We start from the raw sequence: 21,885 nt of genomic DNA on the forward strand, positions 1-21,885 counted from the left end.
TTATCATATATTATTTTAGATTAGTTTTATTTATTTAATATACAGTATGGGATATAGCTTTATATCGCAAACAACTTAATCCTGGAGAGAAGCTCATGTCTGGACGTGGAGCGTAGGAGTTTTGATTGGAAACATAACCCGCGTTAACCCACTAATGACTGATAGTGTGGACTAAGAACAGAACTTATAGCACGGTGGTGAGTTGCAAGTCTAAGGCTTATATATATTATGGGCTGGTGTAAAAGTTGTTAGGCACTGTGGAAGTCTAGAATTTTTATGCCCTTCCTAATCTAGAAAATTGATAGTTTTGGATTGGGGTAAAGTAGTATTTAGGACTAATTTACAATTGCTATTTAAAAGAGATGTCAAGAAACACTTTTATAAAATAATTTTTTAAAAATTTTGAAGTAAAATTTAAGTATTTAGATTGCTATTAAAAAGTATTTTTTAAAAATAAAATATTCGTTTTTAACACATAATGTTGCAAAGTAAAAAAAAAGTATTTGAATGATATTCAAATTTATTAATATAATGATATTTCAATAAAATATAACAAAATAATTTATTGTAACTCATTATTAATTTCAATAGAAAAATTATCAAAATTAGGATTAAATGTTGTTTTTTCTCTCTTGAATAAGACAATAATACATATATATTCTTTTGTCCACTTTAATTCATTTTCTTGAGATTTGTTATTGGCAGACATGGATTTGGATAATGTAACCAAGTTTCTTCAAGGCAAGACCATATTAGTCACCGGTGCAACTGGATTTTTAGCTAAGGGTATTACCGTTACTCTCTCTTTGTAAGGCCATAGGTGATTTTTTTTGAAAGCACAACTAATACTTAATGGTTTAATGTTTCAATCATGCTTATTAGTCTTTATCGAGAAGATACTAAGGCTTCAACTAAACGTGAATAAGCTTTATCTTCTTTTGAGGACTTCAAATGATAAATTTGCCACACAACGCTTAAAAGATGAGGTATATAAAAAAATTATTTCTATTTTTATATACTCAATCCATCTTATGAAATACATATATCTATATAAAAGGCATAGTTTGCATATAAAATTATACCTTCTTTTGTATATCAAATATCCAATTAAAATAACACTAACGTTAACAAAATTTATATGTAGATCATAAGCACAGAATTATTTAAGATTCTCCGCGACAAATGGGGTTCAAAATTTGATGCCTTGATATCAAGTAAAGTGATAGCAGTGGAAGGTGATATCTCTTCTGAAAACTTGGGATTGGAAGATTCAAAATTAAGAGAAGAACTGAGGAAGGAAATAGAAATTGTTGTAAATTCTGCTGCCACAACTTCCTTTAATGAAAGGTACTTTAGAATCATGTTGTAATTAAGCTATAACTAACTATCGGTATCATTCCTCAAAGAAAAACCTATTGGTTCTATCCTTATATTTAAATTGTATCTCATATGTACTGGTGCTAAGTTGTGTTGAGTTGAATTTAATTTTAATTTTAAAAAATACCTTAAATGTTGATTAAAACTTTTTAATGGCTCTTAATGTTTTTTTTTATTAAATTATTTTCAATATTAGAGAAACTTTTAAGTTTATTTAAGTAACTCGAGTTATGGATAAATTTACAATAAAATAACATATAAATTATGTCACAAATTTACCAATTTGTTTTCATCTTCATCTTAGCTTTTCTTACATTTTGAAGGTATAATGTTGCGTTGGGCATCAATACATTTGGAGCTTTCAATGTTTTGAACTTTGGGAAGAAATGTGATAAAATAAAGCTATTTCTCCACATTTCAACCGGTAATTATCAATTATGATTTGATGTTTTATTACTTGTATTTCAATGCTATCTAAACAACTAAATTCTAGATATAAAATTAAAAGAAAAATTATTGCAAAATTAGTAGCATGACTCCATTTAATATCAGCTTACGTAAATTTGAATATACTTTATTAATGATTTCCCCTTTTCTTTTTTTCTGTTAGCTTACGTTTGCGGTGAAAAGGCAGATATGATATTAGAGAAACGATTTTATATGGGTGAGACTTTGAAAGGAACACATAGCATAAATATATTTGAGGAAAAGAGAACTATGGAAGAACAATTAGCTCAACTACAATACCATGGTGCTCCAGATAAAGCAATAAAGTCATCCATGAAGGAATTTGGTCTTGAAAGGTTTTTTTTTTTTATTCCATCCTGATTCAAAATTATAATTAAAATGAATTGCCAAAGATTTGTTAAATGAAGCCAAGTTGATTTGTGAATATGCCTGTTGAGTCATATATATAAGAACTATTGAGAATCATATCTCATTCTCACATGTCAATAGTTTAAATTTGTCAAATATTTTTGGATTCTTTTAAAATTTAAAATTTAAAATGTAATCCTATAATTCAATTTCGAGACATTGAGTCTTTATATTTTTTTTTATTTAAAAATTTTGATCTCGTTGTCAATTTTATTGTTAAAATTGTTGTGGTAGTTATAAAAAAAGGTTTTAGAAATTGAAAATTTTTTATATTTTCAATTAAAAATTACAAAAAAAGAGAACAATTAAAATCTCTTTCAAATTTAAAATAAAATAATAAACATATAATAATTTCCAAAAATTCAAATAAATGTATTATGTATTCCATGAATGATAATATAGTCTCTCTAAACTTTGAGCTATTTGTTTGGTCCATATTGAATCAAATTTGAATAATTTTTTAATTTTAAACCAAATTAATTATATATAAAAATTATATTTTTGTAAATTTAATTATAAATTATATAAAATATTAGTAAATGTTGGATTAACACTGAAGAACACATGAAGAAAGAAAGCAAAATAAAGTCTACTTGTTTTAATTTGGAACTTTTTATATATTTTTAAACAATTTTAAATGATTTTTAAAAGGTTTTCTTTTATCTTTTGAATTTTAAAGAGTTTTTTTCATTATTTTTTATTTTTTTGAATTATAATTTTTTAAATTATTTGTTTTTATCTAAAATTTGGAAAAGAAATTAATTTTTAAAATTTTAAAATAATATGTAGTTTTGAAGAATAATGATCAAATTAAACAAAAACTATAAACACTAAGGGCTAAAAAGTTATATTACCATTTTTAATTGCTACATGAATAACTTTAACATCAAAATTAGAAGGAAGGACCAAGATTTAAAAAAAAAAGAAGAACTCAATGTCTCAAAATTAAAATTTAAGGACTAAATTTTTATTTAAAAAAATGCAGAGATCTCTAGCATAATTAGACCTATTTCAATATGTATAATAAAATAAAATTCCAATATTATAAAATCATTATTAAAGGAAAAAAAAAACCATAGATTACTTACAAAAACAAGTTTTGTTTATAATACAGGGCAAAATTGAATGGGTGGCCAAACACATATGTATTTACAAAGGCAATGGGAGAGATGCTTTTAGGACACTTCAAAGGAGATTTGCCACTTGTTATTATACGCCCCACCATGATCGCAAGCACTTATAAACAACCTTTCCCTGGTTGGATTGAAGGTGTTAGGTATTAATACTAATTTAAATTATTTTTATCACTACATGAAAGGGGACATTAACAATACGAGTAGATCATTTTTAAAATTTATGTATGGCTTCTTACATGCAGAACCTTTGATAGCTTCATTGTGAGTTATGGAAAGGGGAAATTAACATGTTTTCCTGCCAATCCTAACACTATTATTGATGTGGTGAGATTTTTAATTCCATTTTCTTGATAACATTATAATTTCTTGCTTTATTGGAAGTAAAAAAAAAATGATGAGGAGTTTTTAAATTGTATATGTAGATACCGGTTGATATGGTGGTAAATGCCATGGTTGTGGCCATGAAGGTTCATTATGCAGAACGTCAACATGCTTGTGAGACCATTTATCATGTCAGCTCCTCATTCAGAAATCCTTTAACACTCTCAGATCTTCGAAACCTTTTCCACTGTTATTTCATTAGAAATCCATGGATTGATGCAAATGGGCTGAGAGTGAAAGTTGGTCAACTAACATTTTTCAGCAAAGTTAATAGATTTTTGCTACTCATGCAATTGAAATATGTGCTCCCACTGAAGGTTTGGTATTCTTAATTTCTTGTTTTTTAATCAAATTATTCATTTTCTCACTATAATTTTTATTTCTTCTTTCATGTTTCTAATCAGGTACTTTATTTGGTAAATATACTTTGTTGCCAACGTTTCAAAAAAATATATAAAAATCTTAATCGTAAAATCAACTTTATAATCCAATTAGTTAGACTTTACGAACCTTATACATTCTTCTTAGGAAGGTAAATATTCATTTTACTATTCTAGTATATTGCATTTAACCATCTTTCATTTTTATCACTACAGTTGTGTATGTCATAAAAGTAACATTTTAAATGTTCTCTTCCAAACAGCTTTAATGATGAAATTTTGGTGGAACTACAAAGGGTGGCTGAAGAGCAAGGCATTGATTTAGTTGAATTTAATTTTGATTGTAGGAGTATTGAGTGGGAAGAGTATATGACGAATATTCACATTCCGGGCCTTCTAAAATATGGGATTAAATCTTAGATACTATGTCATAACATTGTAGTACGTTGCTTATTATATATATTTTAAGGAATGTTCTGATACATTCGATTGTAAAATAAAATCAGTTACTAAAACTTTACAGACATTATAATGTAAAGTGCATTTATAATATCATTTTATTTGTCCAAAATTTAATAATTATAATTTTAATTAAAAAAATAAACTTTATAATCTTCTCATCCTTATACAACACTTTGATATAAAATTCTCACTTCCATGGAATGTACTTACAAAAATGGGCATGCCAAATATATAGAAACATATATAATGAAATCAATAAATAACAAATTAATAATTACATGTGGAATATTAATAATTGTTAAGACATGCACATTTTTCCTTACTACTGTGCACTCAACGTTTCTTATTAAATAAATAATAATAATTTACATATGCTTAATTGAGCAGAAAATTTCACTTCAAAAAATTCAATGCAAATCATCTTAATTTATCATCTACAGATATTAATATACTAATCATATATTTATCGAAACTTTTTTTGGATCGACTTTTTATTTTAAAATGAAAAAGAGAGTTATCACCAATCTTTTTAATTAGTTGTGATCGGATCACTTCATAACTTGATCATTTTAATAAAAGTTTAGATTTACTAAAACTATGATTTTTGATTTACAAAATCTAGTAAATAAGTTCGGGAGTTAGTGACGTACGAGGAAAAATTAGCACCCTCGTAACACCCAAAATTGGTACCTAGTTAATTAATTGATGTCTTGGTGTCGAAAACTAAAAATTCAAAGCAAACTTAAAATACGATCCTTCTTTGCATGAAATAAAAATATTGCTTAACTAAATTGATTTTCACGAAAAGGGCTTATTTCAAGTTAATCGAGAAAAAAGATCGTGCCCTATAAGTTAGGGCATGATGCCTTAAATCCTCGAAAACAAGAACAATCGTCATTTGATCATTACTTAAATTTTGTATTTTATATTTTTAAAATAGATATTCAACTATCTCGGTTTTAAAAAGAGGCCATACTCTGTAAGTTAAGAACACGACTCCTCTAATTCCAAAAATAATGAACATTACCTTGGTTTTTTCTTTAAAATATTTCCTATTCATATGGTAAAATGAATGCAACCTTTTAACAATAAGTTTTTAATTTATCTAGGCCTAGTAAAAAATGGACGAATATGTTTTAACGTGATACACGACACGGATGTTAGCAAAATAAAGTAACATAGTAACAGGTAAAAAATGAAATGATGATATTAAAATGATAAGTAAGTAAATAAATGAACAAATAAATAAATTAATAAAATAAAAATAAAAATACTATGCTAGTGAGTAATGATAATACAACTATAATGATAGTAGAAAAAAAAACAACAATTTATAGTAATAACAATGATAATTATATTATAGTTACTATCATACTATTAACATGAATAATAATAATAATAATAATAATAATAATAATAATAATAATAATAATAATAATGGCAAAAAATGCACAATAAAATGGAAATATAAATAACACGAATTTTGAGTATTAAAGAAAGGTAAAAAATAATAAATAAATAAATTCATAAAAGGTTGAAATTAAATAAACCAAGAAGTGAATCAGAATTAAAATGAAATTAAAAGCATAAATTGTAATAAAATAAATAAATAAGGACTAAACTGTGACGCACGAAAAGGAGTAAGGTCCAAATGGGAAATTATCCCAAACCTTAGGACACGCGTCATTCCCCAGAAGGTCAGCGAACGAGGGACCAAATTGAAAGCAATTTGAAATTAATGGTGCAATCTAAAAAGAACAAAAAAAAGACTTAGGACCAAATTAAAAAAGGGTCCAAAAGCAGAAAGAGCAAGGTCGCAAATAGACCATTCCACGAAAACACGCGGATCCTACTAACTAATTGGGTCGAGTTCAGTGTCGCATCAAAACGTCATTTTGGACGTCTGAGGCCAGTCCCAAAACGACATTGTTTTGGAGGCCTACAAAAGTGTAAAATTAGAAAAAAAATCATTTGTAAACCCTTTTAAAAAAAAAGCTTTCTCCCTTCTTTTTTTTCTCTGAAACTTCCCCAAATCCGGCCACTGGGCCATCTCTAATCCGCCATGGCCACTGGTCATTAGCAATGGTGGTCGTCGCCTCTGATGGCCGGAGTTGCAAAAAAGATCCCATTTTGTCCCTGTCTCCTAGGGAATTCGGATTTGGGGTCAATATCCCTAGATCCGATCAAACTTCGAAGAAAAAAATAGAGGTCTTTCGGCTCTAAACGTCCTCCGCCACGGCCTTGGGCAAATCCCCAGGGATTCGACAGCCTCTCGGAATGGAGGATACACTGACGACGGTGACGATAAAACTTTTATTTATTTAGATTCTTTTTATATATATGCGTGATAAAATAAAAAATATACCTTATATTTATTTACATGCCATTGCTATGGCTTTTATAGCCATGTTACAAAAATACTTTTATCCTATTTTTTTCTTTTCTCTACCATTTCTGCGTTCTGCTCTCTATCTCTTTTCTTTGCAGGTATTTGGTATGTAGTCCTTAATTCAAACCAAGCCTTAATTTTAAAATAACTCCTAATCCTAAGAAAAAAAAGAGTTTGTAAATAACCAAAGTTTTTCAAACCCTAGAATTTTATTCAATATTTTATTTTTTCAAGAACAAACTCCCAAGTTCATCTTCTTCATCACCAACACCAAATCAACTTTTAAACAAAATGAGTCAAAGTTTTCAAAATCATCCCTCTCCCTCAAGTGGATCTTCAACCTCCTCTGCTTCCTGAAATTAGGTGTGGGATCTAAACTTAAATCTTTTTGTATAATTGAAAATATTAAGAAGTAGAGAAATTAGCAAGTACGAACCCCCTAGTATAGCTGAACCCTTTTATGAAGCGAGTCATGTATATGCGAGCCCCTATTTTTGTGAGTCGTGTGTGAGAGCATGTGCAAATCCCCTTTAAGGTGAACCCTTATGTGCGAACACCTATAGGTGAGCCCTTGTATGCGACCCCCTCTAGGCGAACACCTATGTAACACCCCAAACCCATCCTAGAAGTTAAGACCAAACCTGAAGGAGTTACATCAACACATCGAAAACTGATTCAATAATTATCCAGAAAACCTTCAAATCTTTATTTAATTCATGGCAAAAAATCTTTTAAGAGTTAACATTGAAAATCAAAATCTATTTTTGTCAACTTGAGTGATTTTGTAGTTGCACATTAAAAATTATTAAATACTAACGAATTTAGCAAAAACTAAAATGAGCTCAAAAACATATTTCAAACCCAAAAGATCAGGAACATTTTTACATTATTGCAAAATAATCCAAGCTCTCACACGCCATCTAATCCTAAGTTAGAGACTTATCTGAAGACACAAAGATAAACCAAAGGTGAGCTATAAAGCCCAGTATATAACAAACATCAATTACAATTAACGAAACATAGTACATAAATTAGAGTGACGCAGAGAATATAATAATGAGTCTAAGAAAATTACAGAACAGACCATGTATCCCAAAGATCTCCATAATGCTAATATAACAGAACAATACAAACCAACCAGAACAGGACAGAGCAGAACATAACAAAATATAATAGAACATAATGATACATGCATGGAAATGATTGAAGTGCATTCGAGTTCATTAAGTGGACCAAACTCCAAGTTACCCATTTCAATAGAGGATCCAATTGAAATTCTAGTCAAGTCTATAACATGTGCTAGATCCAAGAAGCTTAAAGAGGTGTTGCTGGGCCTAATTTGGCAAGTTTGGGCTGAACATGAGATGTCCAGCCCTTATTAGACCCAAAATAACGTCCCAAGTCCATGCAATATTTTGCATGTGGTTGTTTGTTTAGTTTAATTAATTTTACAACTTTTAATTATGTCTTGTTTATTATATGCATCTTTAATTAATGTCTTGCATTATTAATCTACATCTTTTAATTGTGACATGCACTATGTGTTCTGCATTTAATAAAGTCATGCATTATGTAACTCTCATGTTAGCTAAGTTTGCATCATAAATTACAACATGCATTATGTAACTCCCATGTTAGTTAAAGTTTGCATCATTAAATTAAGTCATGCATTAAGTAATTCATTTGTTCTTTTAGTTTACATCTTAAACCATGCATTTAAGCATCTTAGTTGTTCAAATTGTTTGAGCTTGTTTATATAAGTATGTTATTTAATTTGGCTGTTACTTTTTAATACATAAGTTATAGTGTGTTTAATTTTTCTTAAATAAATTAATTGTGTGTTCAATAGTTTGTTATAGGAAAGTCCAAAAGGCTGATCACATATTTTAAAGCTACAATAGGGTTGTTCATTTGCCAAGAAGAATCAAATGCTATCACATTCAAATGGTTATTCAGTTTTGGCATAAAAGAGTGTGCATTTGGTCACTTAATTGCTAATGCATAAAGGGAACATTTTTGGTGGATATTAAAGCACTCGAAACTAGTTATGGTGCCAATTAAATAGATGAATACACAAGCATTAAGGCATTTGGTTAAGGGGAAAATGAAGGGACATCAAACAACACATTTAAAAGACCATCAAGCCTTCATCAAGTGAATAGGCATGACTTTTCAGCTATGCATGAATCAAGTGAAAATACATGACTTTTTGGCTGCCCATCAAGAGTTATAACCAAATTTTAAGATTTTGTTAATAGCTGGTATGAATGTCCAATTTGAATAGTCATTTTAGTGCCTATAAATGTTTGTAAAAGGACAATGTTAAAGTTAGACTCTGTTGATTGAATGATAAATGAATATTTTTGAGTTATTGTGAGAAAGATCTAGGGTTGATTCTACTTTGTTCGTTGCCCCCGTCTTATTCCACCTTTAGAGACACGATTTTATATAGCCGCGAGTCTCTCACAGTTGATGAAGTTTATGATTCTTTAACCTCATATGATAAGATGAAGCATCTTGTGGTTAAACCCGACTCTTAGGGAGAGGGTCTCATTGTTCGTGGAAGACAAGATCCGAATGCTAATGATGATCGTGGTAGGACACAGGAACAAAATCCTCGTGGTAAATCTAAGGGTAGATCGAAGTCTTCAAACAGAGGTAAAATTTGTAACTTGTGCAAGAAGAAAGGGCACATTAAATCGGAGTGCTATAAGTTACAAAATAAGATTAAAAAGGAGGCTGCGAATCAAAAGGGAAAACAACTAAAAAATTTCGGTGAAGCTGATGTTGTAGAAGATTACAGCGATGGTGAACTTCTAGTCGCTTCTGTCAATAATTCTAAAGTAAGCGAGGAGTAGATACTTGATTCAGGCTACACCTTCCACATGAGTCCCAATCGGGATTGGTTTACAACTTACGAAATAGTGTCTGAAGGTGTTGTTTTTATGGGAAATAATGCTTCGTGTAAAATCGCAGGTCTTGGAACAATTAAAGTTAGGATGTTTGATGGAGTTGTCAGAACACTTAGTGACGTACGGCATGTTCCAGAATTGAAAAGAAATTTAATTTCGTTGAGTACTCTTGATTCAAAAGGGTACAGATATACAGCTGAAAGTAGGTTTTAAAGATTTCCAAAGGGTCCCTTGTTGTGATGAAAGGGCAGAGAAAGATTGCCAAGTTATATGTTTTGCAGGGTTCTACTGTTACTAATGATGCAGCTGTCGCTTCCTCTTCCTTGTCAGATGATGATATTACTAAACTTTGGCATATGCGCCTAGGGCATATGAGTGAGAATGGCATGACAGAATTGAGCAAAAGAGGACTTCTTGATGGGCAAGGAATTTGCAAATTGAATTTCTATGAGCACTGTGTTTTTGGGAAGCAAAAGAGAGTTCGATTCACTAGAGGAATCCATAACACGAAGGGAATGTTGGAGGATATTTATTCTGATCTGTGGGGGCCATGTAGAGTGCCTTCGAGAGGTGGAGCTAATTATATGCTAACCTTTATTGATGATTTTTCCAGAAAAGTTTGGGCGTTCTTCCTGAAGCAGAAAAGTGATGTGTTTTCCACATTTAAGTGTTGTAAAATTATGATTGAAAAATAGATGGGAAAATAGATAAAATACCTCCGCACAGACAATGGCTTAGAGTTTTGTGCTGATGAGTTTAATAGATTGTGCAAGTCAGAAAGGATCATGAGACACTTGACAGTTCTTCATACTCCAAAGCAAAACGGTGTTACAGAACGAATGAACAGAACGATCATGGAGAAGGTTCGATGTATGTTGTCAAATGCCAACTTACCGAAGTCATTTTGGGCAGAAGCAGCCTCTACTACATGTTTGTTGATCAACTGATCTCCATCCGTTGCCATTGAGAAAAAGACTCCACAAGAGGTATGGTATGGTAATCCTGCTAATTATTCTGATTTAAAAATTTTTGGGTGTCCTGCGTATGCTCTTGTTGATAGTGGAAAATTTGAACCGAGATCCATTAAATTTGTTTTTCTTGGTTATAAAGCTGGTATAAAAGGGTATAAGTTATGGTGTCTTGAAAATAGAAAAGTTGTGATTAGCAGAGATGTTTTTTTTTATGAAACTGCTATTCTACCTAACTTATCTCTTAAAGACTCTTCCAATAAAGAAAATCAAAAGCATGTGGAGCATCGGATTAATACAGAGTCAACTCCTCAAGCCAGAACAAAAATTGAGAATAGAGTTGCTTCTTCACCATAATATTCTATCGCCAAAAATAGAACTAGAAGAGAAATTAAACCTCCAAAGAAGTATGCCGAGGCTGATCTAGTTGCTTATACTTTAAATGTGGCTGAAGATATAGATGCGAATCAAAAGCTATCTAATTATTCTGAGGCGGTTAGCAGTGAAGACTCAGAAAAGTGGATGTTTGCTATGCAAGAAGAGATGGAATCACTCCACAAAAACAGAACATGGGACCTCGTGAAACTTCCTAAAGGTAAAAAGGCTGTTCGTTGTAAATAGGTGTTTAAAAAGAAAGAAGGGACTCTAGGAGTTGAAGAACCCAGATATAAAGCAAGGCTTGTTGCAAAGGGTTACAGTCAAATTCCAGGAGTGGACTTCATAGATGTGTTTTCTCCAGTTGTTAAGCATAGTTCGATTCGAGCTTTGCTTGGTATTGCGGCCATGCATGATTTGGAGCTTGAGCAGTTAGATGTAAAAACTGCATTTCTGTATGGAAAACTTAAGGAGGATATTTACATGCAACAACCAGAGGGTTTTATAGTCTCAGAAAAAGAGGACTATGTTTGCTTGCTGAGAAAGTCCCTTTACGGTTTGAAACAGTCACCAAGACAGTGGTACAAGAGGTTTGATTCCTTTATGACTTCTCATGATTTTAAAAGAAGTAGTTTAGACAGTTGTGTTTACTTTAAGAAAAATAGTGATGCTTTTGTGTATCTACTTCTTTATGTTGATGACATGTTTATAGCAGCAAAAGATAAATGAGAGATAAGAAAGGTTAAAGCCCAACTAAGTGAAGAATTTGAGATGAAAGATTTAGGACCAACAAAGAAGATACTTGGTATGGAGATTCTTAGAGATAGAAAAGCAAGTAAATTGTACCTAAGTCAGAAGGGGTACATTGAGAAAGTTCTTTGCAGGTTCAATATTTAGAGTGCTAAGCCTGTTAGTACTCCTCTAGCAGCCCATTTCAGATTTTCATCGGCTTTGTCTCCACAATCAGATGATGAGATTGAGTACATGTCACATGTTCCATACTTTAGTGCAGTGGGATCTCTCATGTATGTTATGGTTTGTTCACGTCCAGATTTATCATATACAGTCAGTGCAGTTAGCAGATACATGGCAAATCCCGGTAAAGAACATTGGAAAACAGTTCAGTGGATTTTAAGATACTTACGAGGCACTACTGATGTTTGCTTACAGTTTGGAAGAACTAAAGATGGAGTCATAGGGTATGTTGATGCTGATTTTGCTGGAGACCTTGATAGAAGAAGATCTCTCACAGGTTACATCTTTACAATCGGAGGTTGTGCAATTAGTTGGAAAGCCACTTTGCAAACTACAGTCGCTTTGTCTACCACTGAAGCTGAGTACATGGCGATTACTGAGGCTTGTAAAGAAGCTATTTGGTTGAAGGGACTATTTAGTGAACTCAATGAAGACCTTCAAATCAGTACAGTATTTTGTGATAGTCAGAGTGCCATCTTCCTTACAAAAGATCAAATGTTTCATGAGAGAACAAAACATACTGATGTTCGGTATCATTTTGTTCGTGATATTATTGCTCGTGGTGATATTGTTGTGAGCAAAATTAGTACTCATGAAAATCCTGCAGATATGATGACTAAGTCACTTCCTATAACCAAGTTTGAGCATTGCTTAGACTTGGTTGGTGTTCATTGTTGAAGTTAAACCCTTAAGGGGTTTTATGGAAGAGGTGGAGAACTTCTTCATTAAAAGTTCGCGATGAAGAACTTGTTCATTGAGAATTTGTGTCAAGGTGGAGATTGTTAGAATTAAGTGACTCAAATTCTTATTTAAATAAAATACGATGGAAAATAAAATAAAAGTAAAATCCATATAGAACTAGACTTCTTTTATTTTATTTTAGAATAAGGTTTTTTAAACCTTATTAAACTCCATCTATTTTATATTGATTAGGATAAGGTGTTTCAATCCTACTAGAATATGGCTTTACAAGCCTACAAATAGACATAGTCTATTCCTCTTGTATTGATTCAAATTTTCGACATAGTGAATTTTCTTCTCCTCTGCCCATGATTTTTTCCCGAAAGGGTTTTCACGTAAAATTTATGTGTTATTTTATTTTATTTTATTTTTCACATTATTCTTTGTACATATATAAGCATCTTTATTGAGGTTAGAAAAAAAGCTCGCTTTGAAATGATGTTGCCTCAAACATGTTGAACTCGACATTTGACACTTGGATTCAAAGTTTAAGTGATTGAGTAGGAAATCAACATGGTTAATGGACAATCGCTCACTATGCCCAAAGTTAAATCATTAGAGCTGCTTAGTTTATAAAATTGTTTGGTATTTGTTAGCAACTTCTTATGTCAAGTTTGATTTTTAATTTTTGTAATTCTTTGTATGGAATGTTAGCCAAAATTTTCATTAACTTTTACTATAAGGGGACGTGTATGGATTAAAGATTGTAAATTGATATTTCTTGGGTTGGTGACAAAATTTAACAAAGAACTAAACTAGGATATGGAAGTTTATGTTATCAAGATTGTGTTTCTTGATGTTGTATTTTGATATATTTATTAAGACGTTGCATAAATATATTATCAATAGGATAATAAATAAAATATTATATCTATCCATGTCCTCTTTGGTTTTTCTTTTTCTAACAAACCATGTTCTCTTCGGTTATTTGAAATAAATAAAGTGGTGTTTCTGAGTTATTTTTTAATTTTTAATGGTTATAATTTACCATTTTAACGAATCAATTTAACTTTAAATTGTTTTTTTCATAGCCAGTTAGATGATTTTTAATTTATAACTAATTAGTTATGCTTAGTTTTTTTACCAATTACTTTTTTGTCTTTAAATTCTTTTTTCCAGGTTACAATTTTCCTTTGTTTATATTTTTATATTTTTATTTTTTTAATGTTACCATTGCAAAAGCTAGAGTTGTTGTGTAAGTCTTTAGAGGGCAATTCTCAGCAAATAGTATAGTTGGTTGCTCAAGAGAATAGAAGATGATTTACTTGACCTTGAAAATATATATAGAAGATAAAAGTGAGACAAAATTACTTTAAATACTAATTTGAAAATTGGGATATAATTTAGGAGCTAATTTGCAAATAAACCAAAATTGTATTACTAAAATCCATCTCTAAAATTTTATTACTAAAATTTATTATAAACATTAAAGAATTATAAATTATATCCACTTATAATTTTTCGTACCAATAGGCTAAATAAAATTGGTATATACAAAGAAATATAAACCATCTCATGTTTTCTTAAAGATTTGTCATTCAAACTTTGATTGTGTTGACAAAAGTTGGTACTAAAATCTTGAGTGTTAAGTTTGAGTCTTATTGCATATAAATCATATATTAATTCTTCTCTGAATTACTTTAAGTTAAATTATTAAAATTTACTGAATATTCCAAGTATATTGAATTTAGAAGTCTCTTTTGAGATTTTGTTTACTTTGTTTCTGGGGCAAAAACACAGAGTTAAAAAACTCAACTTTGATATTTCGATTGAAGAGGAAAAAAAAAATCTCCAACACTAATATTTGGTATTTCCAGTTGAAAGAAAAAGGTTTAATTCTGTCTCTAGCCATATTCTTTGAACTTTTGGAATTTATATTCCTCTATTTTTATTTTCGAAACTTTAGTCCTAATTTGTTTGAATTAAAAAATAAAATAAAATTAATTACACTATTAAACAATTTCTGTTAAATTTGAATAAGTGATGATTATTCAAAGTCCTGAAAAAACAAAAAATATAAAGAGTAAAGGGACTGAAGACGGAATTAGACCAGAGAAAAATTTGATAAAAAAACACAGGACTGAATACAAAATTAAGCCAGAAGTAAATGTTGAGAGTGGGATTTGAACCCACGCCCTTTCGGACCAGAACCTTAATCTGGCGCCTTAGACCAACTCGGCCATCTCAACTCTACGTTGCCTTGTGTAAGTAAACAAATATTTTTCCGTTAGCAGTCACTTTTAAACATGATGGTAGTAACAGTGCTTAGCCCCATACAATTATTAGTGAATAAGAGTAGAATATTCAACTTCAGTCCTTTCCGAAAACCCAAATTAGTGATTCAATATGAGTGGCATAACACCTCCAAACAACTTCACTCCCTATTTTACTTGGCACAGGATAATGAATCCATTGAAGCTAAAACCACTCATCTTTTGGTTTGGCAGTGGCAACCAACTACAAACCAGCTTTTTCTTTTTTGAATTTATATATATATACAGATACAGGGTCTAATTTCTTTTCCTACATTATAATACTTAGCACAGTGAAATATATATATGCACCCAAAGAGACCACTTGAAGGAGCGTTGAATGATGGCAAAAGTATGAGCTTAGAAAATATTCAAAAGTGAAAAATGCTAAAGCTTTAAACACAGCACATTAGTAAAGTCTCCTTGAGCATATAAAGTGAGAATGGTTGTAGTTGGTGTCACATAGTGGATGTAGGTGGAGTCAGGGAAACGGTCAAGGTTCCACCCTCTCCAACATATTCTTATTTCTCTCGGTTGTATTTTATTTAGCAAAATATAATAACTTATGTCTATTGCATCCGGATTCGTTGAGTTCTAGGAAGGATCAATGGCTCCTACCCCTCGGCATGGCTAAAGCATTGTTCATATAACAAAAGTACCTGTTACTATGTAAGTATGGATTTTTACTAGTTTTAGTGTCAAGCGCTACCAACATGGGTAAAAGTATTAAGGAAATCCTTGTAATTAGAGGCTAATTGTATTTTTCTTTTTAGAATTAGGACTAAATTGATAGGTTTTGTAAATATTGACCAAATTTATTGAATTTTTTAAAATTAGAACTAAAATGAAAAATGAAAATTTTCCTAAACATTGAGGGCTAAATTTGTAGAACTTTTTAAACATAATTTTTAATATATTTTTAATAATTTATATTTATTTTTAAGCTTTTTTATTTATTTTTAGAATTATTGTTAAGAAAAATTTAAAGAAAAATCGAAATGATATTTTAGCTATAATTTAGGGAATAAATTAGTAATTAGCCATTTAAATTAACATCCCACATCATCATTTAATAGAAAAAATTTAACGGAGGGGTTAACTTGCATGTTTTGAAATGTATAACGGCTAATTTGCCCAATTTTTCTGTAGAGGGGATGAAATGCAATACACCCCTAAGTACAAAGGCTTCTCTGGTACTTTTACCTATCAACACTTCCTCCGTCACATTATTATCCCACCCCAATGCACATGAAAACACTATTCAGATAACAGACGCATATATATCATATATGTTAAACATATCAAAACATACTATCATGCTCTCAGAATTTGCACTAACAGAAGCAAGATATGTAACAGCCCTATTTTGGGCCTAGTAGGAATAGTTGTTTCAAGACCACAAATTCGACATAGTGAAATTCATTTTTATTATATTTTCATGGTCTACAGTTTTATGGAATGATTCTGTGAAAATTTCGTTTGAAAATTGACATTTGGGCACTCAATTTGGTCAAAAGGACTAAATATAAAAAGTATAAAAGTTGAGTTCTACATGCTAGAGGTGTTAAATTGTTATGAAATTTTAAATTGAAGGTACTTAGATGTTAATTAGACCATTTTTTAAGTTAGTGGACAAAAATGGACAAGAGGTAAGAGAAATTTCATGTTTTAAGTTAGGGGTATTTTGGTCATTTGGCTAATAAATGAATTAAAAATCAAATTAAAAGCCAATTTTTGCTCATCTTCTACCCTTGGCCGAAAATATCGAAGGGTAACCATAGGTAGGGTTTGTTCATCTTCCAAGCTCGATTGTAAGTTCGTTCTAGCCCCGTTTTTAATGATTTTTATGTTTTTAAGATCCTTATAACCTAATATAGCTATTCCAAGAATTAATTTGAAAGAAAATCAGAGTCTAAATTTTACCCATGAAGAATATTTGTGCATTTTTATGCCTAATGGTAGATTATGCAAGTTTAATGCTAGATAAACAACTTTTTCTAGGTGATTTTTAATGAAATTGTCAAAAGGACTTATTTGTAAAAAAATTCAAAATGTGTATAAAAGTGATTAAATGGAAAATGTGAGCTGTTATAAGCATGAAAGAGGTTTGGCTAGGCTTGGGTCTTGATGAAATTGAATAGATTTCATTTTACGAGCCTAGGGACTAAAATGTAAATATGTTAAAGTTTAGGAACAAAAATGTAATTTTTCCTTAATGTAAGTTTTGGACTGAATTGAGTAATGTGATTAATAAATGAGTTAAATTTTCTATTATAGATCAGGAGGGATGAGTTCGGACCTAGATCGAGGGAAAAATAAAATATTTGATGATTATGTCCATTTCCTACTATTTTTGTACCAAGGTAAGTTCTTATGTAAATAATGCATTGTTTTAATTATGTTTTAAATATTTTATTATTTTATGAATTGTGATTGACTTATGGACGTATTCGAAAAAGTTACGACAAGTGTGAAATCTCAGTTGAACCTTAGGAATAGATAGGATACAAATGTTGAGACATTAGGGTTACTAAGTTTATGTGTAAGACCATATCTGGATATGGAATCAGTATGATACTTCGTGTAAGACCATATCTAGGATATGGCATCAATATGAGATTTCGTATAAGACCATAGCTAGGCTATTGGCATCCATATGAGATTACATGTAAGACCATATCTAGGATATGGCATTGGTATGGTACCGAGTGTAGGAGACTCCGGAGTATCCTTTAGTATTCCAAGTGGTTCAACGGGTAATTTAACGAGTATGTCAAAGATGAATTGTGTTTAAATCAAGTTCGAGATAATTCAAGTATGTACATAAAACTTATACGAAATGAACTCGTTATGTGATGAACCTTCGCTAAGATTTTGATTGAGTAAGTTATGATTATAAGATTTTATTGATATTTATGCTAATTATCATCATGTTAATTATATGTTAAATGTGTGTTTCTGATGCCTATTATTTGCATGGGAACTTACTAAGCTTTAAAGCTTACTCCCCTTTATTTTTCCCTTATTTTATAGTGTCGCCAAGCTAGCTCGAATTTGGGGATCGTCGGAGGCTCCATCACACTATCAACCAATTATTTTGGGTACCAATGATTTCAATATTTTGAGTTATGGCATGTATAGGGACTTGGTCATTTTGTTATGTGTCATAATTGATTTGGCCAAATGTGTTGGCCTATGTTGGTTGATAATTCATTTTGTAAATGACCATTGAAATTGGCTAATATTGATTTAAGTATATATGCATATGATGATTCTGTCATGGATGTTGGAAATTGCTTGATTTGAGTTGAGATATATATGATGTTTTTGTATGATCAATGATAGTATGTGAATAAGGTATTGATGTCTTGATTGTGGCTGATTTGATTGAATGTATATACTTGGAATGGTGCTATGTTTTGTTGTGTAGGCTTGTGCATGGAAGGGTGACAATATGGCTTGGTAAATAGCTTTGTTTTTGTCCACACGGGTAAACACACAGGCGTGTGTCTAGGCCGTGTGTGACACACAGCTTGCTCAATGGGATTGTGATCTAGCTGTGTGTCCTCTGCACCTTAATTATTGCAAAACAGAATGCTCAGTATTGAGCACATGGGTAGAGACACAGGCGTGTGTCTCAGCCGCGTGGACGACACGGGCGTGTGCCCTGGGCATGTGAAGTCTGCACTTATTTTCTGAAAAATTATGAAAATTAAATCGACCACACGGCCTAAGCACAAGGGCGTGTGCCTTGGCTGTGTGACTTCAATTTGTTCATGAGTGACAAACAAAGCGTTACACAGGCGTGTGTGACCATATGGCCTACCCACATGGGCGTGTCCCAAGCCACACGGGCATGTGGCTCTTAAAACATGAAAATTTTTTTAAGTGTTGTGAAATTTTCCCAAAACTCTCAGTTTAGTCCCGAATCGCTTCCAATGTATGTTTTGGGCCTCGTAGGCTCATTTTAGGACGATATGAATGATTATAAAAAGTTTTAAATTTGAATGGAAATTTATGTCTCAGTTTTGTATGTTCGCTTATGTCTAAGTCTGGTAATGCCTCGTACCCTGTTCTGGCATCGGATACGAGTAAGAGGTATTACATTGAATGGTATTAGTGCTACGGTTTAGTCAATTTTCAGACTAACGTAGCGTATGTAAGAGTCTAGCTATACATGCCATAAATGAACTATGAAAGTGTGATGACTCCTGACAATTTTAAATTGTGTTTTCGTATAGTAAATGGATCCCAATCGAGCTGAGGCTGATGACGTTGAAATAATGCGCCGGCTCGCGCTTAAGGGGCAACGCCGTCTGATAGTAGACCCTTAACGGTTGGTCAGGGAGAAGAGGGTAGGAAAGCCTCTCTCCATATGATAAATGAATGATATACGAAATTTGTTCAGAAAAATCTGAATGCCCAACATCCTCCGCCCTCACCTATTCCTCGACCGGTTCCCGTAGCTCCATAAGGTATGGAATTTGTAAGAATGAATAAGCCCCCGGTTGATAAAATCTGAAAGCATGGGGCTGAAGATTCTAGAGCTAATGTGGATGATGATCCAGAAAGAGCCAAGTTTTGGCTCGAAAACTCCCTTAGGGTATTTGATGAGTTGTCTTGCATACCAGATGAGTGTCTAAAGTATGCAATCTCACTTCTGAGAGAATTTGCATATCACTGGTGGAATACACTAGTATCGATGGTACCAAGAAAGAGGGTTACATGGAAATTCTTTCAGGAGGAGTTCTGAAAAAAACATATTAGTCAGCGATTCATTGATTAGAAACGTAAGGAATTTCTTGAGCTGAAACAGGGCCGAAGTCAGTGACGGAATATGAGCGAGAATTTGTTAAACTTAGTAAATATGATCGAGAGTGTGTTTCCACCGAGGCTATTATGTGCAAAAGGTTTGAGGATGGATTGAATGAGGATATTTGTGTGTTAGTTGGGATCTTGGAACTGAAAAAATTTGTGGTATTGGTCGAGCGAGCCTGTAAGGCTGATGAGTTGAATAAAGAAAAGAGGAAAGCTGATCTTGAAACTAGAGATTTGAAGAAAAGGCCTATGAATAAGTCATTTCCATCTCATTCAAATAAATCTAAAGAAATGTACTCCTGTTCAAATGTATCAACTGGGTATTCTCACAGAGACCGCGGGAAGCAACACTCAAGTTTTAAATCTCAAGCCACTTCAATGGCAAGTGTGGGTAATGTGAGGCCTAACAGACCTGAATGTCAACATTGTGGCAAATGTCATTCCGGTGAGTGTAGAATGAATGACCGAGCTTGTTTCAAGTGTGGTTCTCACGAACATTTTATCCGAGATTGCCTTGAAATGGTTGAGAAAGAAAAATTTCAGAGTGTGAGGCTGAGTAATACTACTAATAGGGGTAAGCCACAAAGGAATACTGGAAATGGAGCTAGTAGTAAAGGTGTGACAAGAGATATAGCTATGAGATCCGAAGTTTGAGCACCTATTAGAGCCTATGCCATCTGTGCTCGCGAAGAAGCGACATCCTCGGATGTTATCATTGGTAATTTTTCTCTTTATAATACTAATGTAGTTGCATTGATTGATCCTGGATCGACTCATTCTTGTGTTTGTGTGAAATTGGTAGCTAGTAAGATCTTGCCTGTTGAGTTTATTGAATTTGTGGTTAGAGTGTCAAACCCTTTAGGCAAACATGTGTTGTTTGATAGAGTTTGTAAGAATTGTCCCTTGATAGTTCAAGGTCACTATTTTCCTGCTAATTTAATGTTGTTTCCATTTGATGAATTCGATGTTATTTTGGGTATAGATTGGTTGACACTGCATGATGCTGTGGTGAACTGTAAAAGAAAGATTATTGAACTGACATGTGAAAATGGTGAAATTCTTCGGATTGATTCAGATGAGTCGGGTGAGTTACGTGTTGTGATTTCTTCGACGTCTGCCCAAAGATATGTAAGAAAAGAGTGTGAAGCATATCTTGCTTATGTGTTGAATACAAAAGTGTCTGAATTGAAAATTGAATCAGTGCCGATAGTTTGTGAATATCCAGATGTGTTCTTGAAAAAGTTACCTAGGTTACCACCGGTTAGAAAAGTTAAGTTTGGTATTGATTTAGTACCAGGGACCTCGCCGATATCTATTACTCCATATAGAATGGCTCCGACTGAATTGAAATAATTAAAAGCTCAGTTGCAAGAGTTGGCGGATAAGGGTTTTGCGAGACTAAGTTATTCTCCCTAGGGTGCTCCAGTGTTATTTGTAAAGAAGAAAGACTGGTATATGAGACTTTGTATCGATTACCGACAGCTCAACAAGCTGACTATAAAGAACAAGTATCCTTTGCCTAGGATAGATGACTTGTTCAATTAGTTGAGAGGAGCAACAGTATTTTCGAAGATTGATTTAAGATCTGGCTACTATCAGTTGAGAGTTAAAGAGTTGGATGTGCCGAAGATCGTTTTTAGGACAAGGTATGGGCACTATGGATTTCTTGTTATGCCGTTTGGATTAACTAATGCACTGTTTTCATGGACTTGATGAATAGAATTTTTCGACTGTATTTAGATAACTTTGTGGTTGTGTTCATCGATGATATCTTAATTTATTCTCGAGATGAGTTCAAGCATGTCGAGCACTTGAGGATTGTATTATAGACTTTGAGAGATAA

At 32.0% G+C, this 21,885-nt stretch overlaps 1 protein-coding gene and 1 non-coding gene across 2 annotated transcripts; one reads left to right on the forward strand and one right to left on the reverse strand.

The window, feature by feature from the left end:
* The first annotated feature begins 707 nt into the window (after positions 1-707).
* Positions 708-4,570, forward strand: LOC107911030 (alcohol-forming fatty acyl-CoA reductase). Its single transcript, XM_016838929.1, has 9 exons — positions 708-786; positions 883-986; positions 1,145-1,347; positions 1,701-1,801; positions 1,988-2,180; positions 3,368-3,529; positions 3,632-3,713; positions 3,812-4,092; positions 4,414-4,570. Exons 1-9 carry the CDS (start codon positions 708-710, stop codon positions 4,568-4,570), a joined length of 1,362 nt encoding a protein of 453 aa, XP_016694418.1.
* Positions 4,571-15,080: 10,510 nt separating this feature from the next.
* TRNAL-AAG (transfer RNA leucine (anticodon AAG)) lies at positions 15,081-15,161 on the reverse strand. Its single transcript has one exon. It is a non-coding gene; the product is annotated as a tRNA-Leu (tRNA).
* Positions 15,162-21,885: the final 6,724 nt, after the last annotated feature.

Source organism: Gossypium hirsutum, chromosome A09 (genome assembly GCF_007990345.1).
Source record: "Gossypium hirsutum isolate 1008001.06 chromosome A09, Gossypium_hirsutum_v2.1, whole genome shotgun sequence".
Classification (NCBI taxonomy): Eukaryota; Viridiplantae; Streptophyta; class Magnoliopsida; order Malvales; family Malvaceae; genus Gossypium; species Gossypium hirsutum.